This window comes from Drosophila melanogaster, chromosome 3L (genome assembly GCF_000001215.4).
Source record: "Drosophila melanogaster chromosome 3L".
In the NCBI taxonomy this organism is placed as follows: Eukaryota; Metazoa; Arthropoda; class Insecta; order Diptera; family Drosophilidae; genus Drosophila; species Drosophila melanogaster.
The window spans coordinates 47,719-56,015 of record NT_037436.4 but is presented as its reverse complement, the minus strand read 5'-3'; the positions used below and the strand labels follow the sequence as shown (position 1 = coordinate 56,015).

General features: G+C 39.3%; 1 protein-coding gene across 1 annotated transcript, besides 3 other annotated features; it reads left to right on the top strand.

Annotated features, from left to right (window-relative positions):
* The first annotated feature begins 88 nt into the window (after window positions 1–88).
* Window positions 89–143: a mobile genetic element.
* Window positions 144–1,264: 1,121 nt separating this feature from the next.
* On the top strand, window positions 1,265–2,143 carry CG43149 (uncharacterized protein). The gene has a single exon (NM_001259591.2). The coding sequence runs from the start codon at window positions 1,347–1,349 to the stop codon at window positions 1,533–1,535; it is 189 nt and encodes a 62-aa protein (NP_001246520.1). The 5' UTR covers window positions 1,265–1,346; the 3' UTR covers window positions 1,536–2,143.
* A 1,333-nt stretch (window positions 2,144–3,476) lies between these two features.
* Window positions 3,477–3,518: a mobile genetic element.
* A 3,921-nt stretch (window positions 3,519–7,439) lies between these two features.
* Window positions 7,440–7,534: a mobile genetic element.
* The last annotated feature ends 763 nt before the right edge of the window (window positions 7,535–8,297 follow it).

The following is an 8,297-nucleotide window of genomic DNA, read 5'->3' as shown; positions in this document are numbered from 1 at the left end:
AACAGTTGTTTTTGTTTTCTTACAGTTTTCTTACACCTTTAAACCGCCCAAACTGTCATGCAATTAAATTTTTTAACACTAGCAAATTCATTAGCTGGGTAATGCTTATCTGATAGACGGGGTAGTCGACTATAGAAATCTCTATAGTCGTTGTTTGTCTGTGCCTCACTGTCCCTTGAGTCTTACTTAAAACCATTCCAACTAAACTGCTGAAAACCGTGCACTTAAAACATTCTCGACTACAAAACATTCAAACCCCTGCTATTTTCTTTTAACCCGGTTTTGCCTAGCTGAAAAAACGTTTCCCATTGCTTATACTTATGTACATGCCCCCAAAAATATAAAATTGATAATAAAAATGGGGATATCTTATAAGCAACTCGCATGTGGGCGAGTAAAAACTATGGGTCGTGAAAAAATTGGGAACTAAAAGCTGTAATCCGGGTGTTTTAGCGACAGCAAACAACAACTAATTATGAGCTCATCACGTGCAGATTCCTCGATCTGATCTCATTTGCAGTCCGTCAGAGTTTGTAAGTCCGCGCGTCTGTGTAAACGTACACGATGTGTAAGCGTCAGCTGTGCATTCGCCGCGTGTGTCATCGAATGCAGCACTAGAGCAGTTAGAGCTCTCTATCTGTATATCCCCGGCGACGGTGACTCGTACCCCCGTCGACAATGTGGGTCAGACATGAATTTGCATGTGGCCAAGTCTATTTCGGGTTGATATCGCCAAATGCAAAAAATATTTCGGTCATAAAATCAGCGACAATTTTACAAATTAATCATTCGACTCGAGTTGAGTAATGTGTGCGGTACCAGGCAAAAAAGTTTAGGTAAACCATGTTATGGGTCTAGACGAGGGTATACTCTGGAAATATCTACAAATCAAAAATGTACCCTTGAAAATTTATTTAACCACCTTTCATTCCCATAAAAAAAAGATTAATTTTATGCGGTTTTCTCGTATTCTCCCGTACTCTGGACACGGAGGCGATGCAGTTGGCTAAAATCAATTGACATGGTTTTCATATGAATTGCCATAACAACAACATTGCTAACCCATATATTACAACTCACTCCGGTTCTTGGTACGAATGTTAAACCCTAAATACGCAAATGTATCTTCGTGATCGATCAAACTTGGGCCCGTGCCCGTAACTATGAGAGACCAATTCCACTTGATGGCCGTCGAAGCAAACTAACCTAAGCCAAGTGGAAAATGGAAGCGTTGGCAACAAATCAGTTGGGCAACAGCGTGCAAAGGAGCTGGGACGCACAGCGAAGTCCAGATTATATAGACTTCAGACAAGTGAAGGCAAAAGGACCTTACACAAGGCAAAAATATGTGCGACTGCGGCTGCTACTCCTACTGTCTGCACGATAGCTCCTGCTACAGCCACTATCACTCGCATTCTCACTTGCACTCGCATCACTGCTGTGCGGGCTATAAGTATCTGAAGTGCCTCTGCCGATACTATCGTCATGGGCACTGCACCTGCTCCTGCTGGCGGCGGAAATGCTATCTGCTCTAAAATGGATGTGGCCCCTTACCAGGATTAGGATGAGGCGGAGATCGACGCCAGATGAGGCACAAAAGGCAACACCACACAAATCACAACTCAAACAACGCAAATCACCAAAGAAATTACAAGATGAAGTCCTTTAGCAGTTGCATAACACTTGGCTACATCCAATCGAGCAGGAATGAAATGTGAAAAATGTCGTGGGAAATGGGAACGAAGAATCAGAAATGGAGAGCAGCAAACAACTAGCGTGCATACGGATCGTATGTCGAACGTTTTCAGTTGTCGTGTGAGTGAGTGTGCATGTGACTTTTTTCTGTGAGTGAAAATTGTTCAAGGATGTGGCTAACATTGTTATCGACTGCGTTTTGCATTTTGCATTTGCAAAATACCCATTTACACCAAACATACACCTAAACCCAGTAAAGCAAATTTAATTAGTGCATAAGTATTACTTCACACCACACAATAAATACTCGATTAACACCTAGGACACATCGTTACAAAACTAAGTACATTCAATGCTAGAGCGTAGTGCGTTTGGCCGACGTTCAAGTTTTTCGCCATATTTGTTACGTTTCTAATTTAAAAACAATCCAACAATAAAGTTTTGCTCCAACACTACTAAAAATATTCACTTTTCAATAAAAGGGAAAAGTTATATATATAGATAAATTGATTACCCATTGTGAATTAATATTCCATTGAATTCAATTTTCTTTGGCAAGAATGGGAATACTTTGGCTTTCAATATGGAAAATTTTTGGTTTGGGTTACGCTCTATCAAGTTTATCTTTTGCTTTTTTTTTTTTTTTTTTTTTTTTTTTTTGAGTGGAAACTTTATGGTCAATCCGAAATGACTTGTTTTAATTATCTTTCCCAAGCGTAGCAGTATTTCGAGTTCTTGAAATACGATCGAAGATCCCCTAAGTGATTTTTGACAGCTTTTGGGTTAACAACGCCACCGTAAAAATGTGGAGTCAAAAGTATATGTTTTGCTTTATTATCTGCATTAAATCACGTTAAGTTGTCCCCACCCCCTAGTAAATTCTTCAGTCCCGCGGGCAGTGATTATTCTTCGTAACGACACCTCTCCGCCCTCCCCACTGGTATTTAAGGTGTTCCAGTCGACAAACACGGTGATAGTGGCCAAGCGAGTTGCTTTGCTTTCTATACTCCTGGCAATGGACTCGGTCAGTCCCAAGCCACCGGTAAAGTTCGAAAAAAGCTGGAGGATATGTATATTTGTTGTAAACAAGTGCGTACAAAAATTAGGCAACGCCGCAAGTATTTATTTAATGTTGGCATTGCTAGCTCACAGGGTCGTGACAGCGAGTGCTTAACAAATTCTTGTCTCTCCCCTAGCTAGGGAGTAGGAAATTTTTTTGATTGCCTCATCAACTTCAAATGGGGACTAATGCGGGTGTATCGGCTTTCGTATTAGGTTTTGATTATCGTGCAATGCCAGCGGAGTGAAGGGAGTGACTTTCTGTTAACATTTTAATTAACTTTTGTAGGTAGATCTTAAATTTTTCGTTATTATTTTAGGGATAGTTTTAAAGATCGCTTTGATGGATTACTAAGCCAATTAAAACATAGGAGAAACGTCTACTCTTTAATGTCAGCGCCTGAATATGTTATTGTTCATTATTGTTACAAAATCCACATATGGGGGCCGCAGCCCCCCTTTTCTGTCACAAATCCCCATTATTCCCTTAACTCCGCATTTTATGTCCTCGCCTCCATCAAATTTTCTTTCTGACTAAATTTAAATTGGGCATGCAGAAAAAAGCGCACACTCGCCAACAAAAATTTAGCGTAATTTTGGGGGTACATTTTTTTAATTTTTTATTTTGTACAAAAAAGGGCGATTACCGCTCCTCCTTTGATTGATGCTCTGGCCGCTTCTTTTTTTAATCCTTTTGCGGCCACCCGAATTAATAACAACATAGAACGCTATAGTCGGTTTCCTCGACTATAAGATACGCGTTATGGTGCTATTGGAAGTGTTGGGTAGATATCTAAAAATTATGTTGACATACTGAAAAAAATGTTTATAACAATTTTTCAAAGGATATTGCGTTGCAGGTTAGGCCGTTACGTTTTGAAACATACTTGAACAACGTCGTCACCAGAATCTGTGTGTCCAATATATATATTTCTAACTTTCAGTATGAGTATGAATTTTATTGAACCATTATATACAATATGAGCAATTCAATTAAATACAATTTATATTAAATATAAATTTACTTTAGAAAATGGAATTTAAATGCTTTTAACTTTTTATGTCTAGTCCATGCAAGACTTTCATTGATTGTAATTTTTAACAGAACATTCGAGTTTTTAAATTGCACGATACATATGAAATCGTTCTAACAGGAACTTGACAATGTAGCAGATTCCCATTTTGGACCCTCGTTCCTGTCTCAACTCGGTTATCAATCAGTTGTCAGTGGTTCCTTTCTACAGTGTTAGCTTTATTAGCAGCCGCATGACACAAAATACTATGGCCAAATAGACTGCGAATCGCCATCTCAACGCATTTTTGAATCCGTCTGTGACTAGCTCCTTCATTATGTCTGTCTGCATTAGGCGCAACAATGTTGCAGTTGAATTATGCCCAAGAGGTGGAGATAAACAAACAACTTAAGCGCTTAAACTTGAAGTTTTTATTTATTTTAATTTTGCTTAACTCTCCCTCCCCCTTTTTTGCCGCCAAACTTAACCCCGAGCTTTCCGCTGCCTTGGCAGACTGATAAAAACTTAGTTTAGTGCGACCAACGACGCCGACGTATTAATGATGATTATGGTCCCATCATGCTAGCCTCCGTTTTCTGTTCCTCAACGAATTGGACTCAGTTTGCAGACCTCAGGCTAGACAACAATTGCAAATCATTGAACTCATTAGCACGTTAAAGGAGATGGCTACAGTGCGAGTGAAATAAAACTTTGATATCTGCTTTTTTTCAAGCCCATTTAAAATCATAGATAACCATTGGGCAATAAAATCATTGTCATTGTTTAGCTAACATTTCGATACTCTTTGCATAGTACCCTAACCGTAAAATGTGTAGTAATGTGGAAATTGTCTCTAATAGCAAAACAAGTAATTCCTATTTCAGTTTTGATAGCTTTAACGTTAAGTCATTTTAAAATAGTGTTACTTTCTCAAGGGATATGGTATGCAAAAGTACGTCATATATTTTACACGCCCACGGTCTCATTGTGACAACTGGCTTGCACCGACATCCCCCAGTCCTTTCGGCTCGGCCTCTGTGAACCCATATTCTACCCCCGCAAAACCCTCATCTGTTTGGATTTCTTTGCCTGCAATCGCGATCATCTTTTACATTCTGCCTGTGGCACAGGCGCACAATTTTTGCAGTCGATCTGCATTTTTTGCCGTCTTAAGCCTACCTTTTTTATTTTGCAAATGCATACATTTCCATTGAGCTGGCTGTCGGCAGCCCCTTAAACCTCATTCGACTCGTCTGTGACTGCAACAATGTTGCTAAGTGAAGTGCTGGCAAATGTGCAAAAAAGGGAATGGCAAATTTTGTTTGGCTTTGTTGCACTTGCCATTTGTGTGTGGTTTTCAGTTTTCTGTTGCGCTGTTTTTGTAGTTCCCCTTTGTTGTCTTTTGTTTGGTTGTGCTGACAACAAGCCTCTGCTTTGGCCACACATTTTCTTTTTCTGTGTTTGGCTGTTTTCCTGCGAATTTCCCCCTCCCCATCCCCTGATATTTTTTGTCTTCATTTTCATATTTTTCACATTTTTTTGGGATTGCCGTTGCTAATTAAAAGTTGGAACCAATGCAATTAAAATTTAATTAACAACGCAAGTCTTACCACTAAGAATTTGGTTATCTTTATATAATGGTAAGAATGGCAAAGATGATACTATTACAATAATTTTGCGATTGCACTGGCAAAAGATGAAACTACAAGCTAAATAACAAATTTGCAGAAAAAAACTAAGATGAAAAGTCGTGTGAAAACGACATTTAAAAACGCCAAAGCACCCCAAGATTAAACGCAAAACTAACCCCCAAACTACACAGACAGAACAACAAAAAACAAACTCATTTTACAAACTAATAATAAGAGAACGGAAAGTTAAGAAAATGCCCAGAAATTTATTAGAATTTTCTTTTGCGATTTTACAGTTTATTTTTTAATTATTTCGATATACTTCAGTTAAGGCCATTTTCCATATCTTCCCATAAATTTCAAAGCACCTAAGTCTAAAGCCTAGAGCACCTAAGTCTAAACCTAAATCTCCCTAAGTCCCTTTTTCGAACACCCTTGAGTGTGTTTATCAGCATTTCTCGAATCTTATTCTCGGTCTTCCATAAAAGAACATAACTATTTAACATACACTTTAAAGTCACAACATCACCAACTAAATTATATTGCTGGCGCATTTTTACGCATTTTACGTTTGTTGCCGATAAGGCCTAAAACACAGTTTATACACATATATACATACATGCACACACCTTGAGCCTCCTCAGTCTCTGGCGCAGTCGGGGTTTGTTTACAAAACAAAAACTCTTTTTTCCAGGTCAAATGTGTTTACATTCCGCTTTGGAAACTAGGTCACTATGAGGCGTGCACGAGCGAGACGTTTATCCTTGGGTCTTTCCTGGCATTCGGGACGGGGCTACAGTGCGTCGGTGGCAAAGTGGTGAGAGGGGCAGAAGGGATGAGAAGGTTGCAACTGCTGACAATTGCTGTTGCCGATCTTGTTGCTGTTATATGGTCACTATGGTGTCTGTTATGTGGTTGTTATTGTTAATGGCAAAATTTGCACCAGCACTCATATTAAGGTACATACGTACAATGAGATTTTCGCCTTGTGAGAAAACCAGTATGGCTTATAGTCTTTTGCTGACACCCCATTTTTTTTTAAATATTAAATATTAAAGCTCAATTTTTTTGGTAGGCTTGTTTCGAAGCTCGCTTTATTAGTTGTATACACATTTTTTCGTATTTTTAATATCGATAGAAATATTTAAATGCGTAAAATTCTTTAACTTTGGATTTGGTCCCACTTAGTACTATTCCATTTAAAGATTCCAATTTGTTGATTTTGGAGTATCTGCTGCGAATGTTGTTTTGTTACAGCAACAATAATTACACGCCCCAATGCAATGAGGCCCCGTTGTCCCACCGCAGCATTTAACCCATTCAACATGTGTGTGTGCTTGTTTGTCTGTGCAATTTGAAAGCTATTTGTGTCAATGCCAAACGATTCGAATTCATTGAAACGTTGCAATTTGTCAAAGTATAGTTGGCGTGTGTGCGATAGTGGTTGTGTTAGCATAAAGTCGATGATGATCCATGGGGCAACTTTGGATGTAATGCGAACACGACGCTGTTCCGCATCAGCAAAATTATGTATTACCTGATGGCCCAAGAAACTGAAGATAGGGGTTTTAAAGAGGTTTCACCAGACATCAGGCAACGGACACTGAGGAAGACAGCTCAGCTGTCAGGTAAAATAAAATCAAGTCAAATCCAACGGAGTTTTTACTACACTGTGGCTACAAAGTCGCTTGCTGACATTCCTGATTGCCAGGTGACTTGTGGATGTCGTGGTGGGAGGGAAAGCTAGGGCGACAATCACTGTCCCGTTTCGTTTCCGTTGGTTGTACAATCAAAATGTCGCTGACACAATTAACAAATGCTTAGAATGCACAACGGCAAAAATAAATGTTTTCGATACTCAGGGGTATTTTTTAAAACGACAAACCACTACATATTGCGAGGATATTATAATCCGGGGAAAAAAATTTTTTTACTTCGCTGATATTATTATGTACAGTTCAATGCCATTAACCAAACATGACTGCTTTCTCACTTTCGACTATCTGGTAAACTTCAAACCTTTAGTGGTGTAAAAGGGTAAAGTGTATACATATATTTTTGATCAGGACCAATGGCCGATTCGATCTGGCCATTTCCGTCTGTATCAAGATCTCAGGAACTACTCAAGCTTAAAAGCCATCTTATTGCCACCCACTCTGATGGCTTATTCCCGGCTCGTGCTTTGTTTGCCTTCAAATAAATACTTTAAATCCTAATTATTTAACCTCACCTTCCGACGGATCAACGTAAGTTACTAACCGTTGGGATCCTTAATAAGTTGTCACAGCCACAAAGGTAAACAAAAATAAAAACAAAACAAGCGGTGTACAAGTATATTTCGAACACAAGATACCTTATCGTTTTCGTTTGGTTAGTTGTTATTTTATCATTTTTAAAAAACAATAAGGATATTATTCAACATCATATATTTTGTAACTTAACAATATCGCAAAACAATAAGCTCTGGTTAAATTATTGATCAATAAATACAACAAACACAAGTATAACAAGTACAACGACAACGGCAGCTGACACAGTTACAATGCAAACCAGCCGTTTAATGCCTGCTGCTCGCACCTGCCCTGCCACGTGTTGCTGCGTTCGGTATTGACGAAGGGATCAGATGGCAGCTGCAGCCTGTTCCTCTAAGAAAGCGGCCAAATGGCATGGCCTCGTTTGCAGGGAGTCCTGCAGTCATTTCAGTTAGTCCTCGAGAAACTTCGCAACACGAAAATATCAAGCACCTGCCGCGTGTTGGTCAGTCACAGTGGTAGCCGATTATGCCCCTCGAGTCTGCTTATTACTTCATTTGAGGCCTCTCCCACCAGGCAGGATAAGTGCATTTTGTCTGGTCTGCATTTATGTGTGATGATGGAAGATGGAGGGCAAACATGGATTT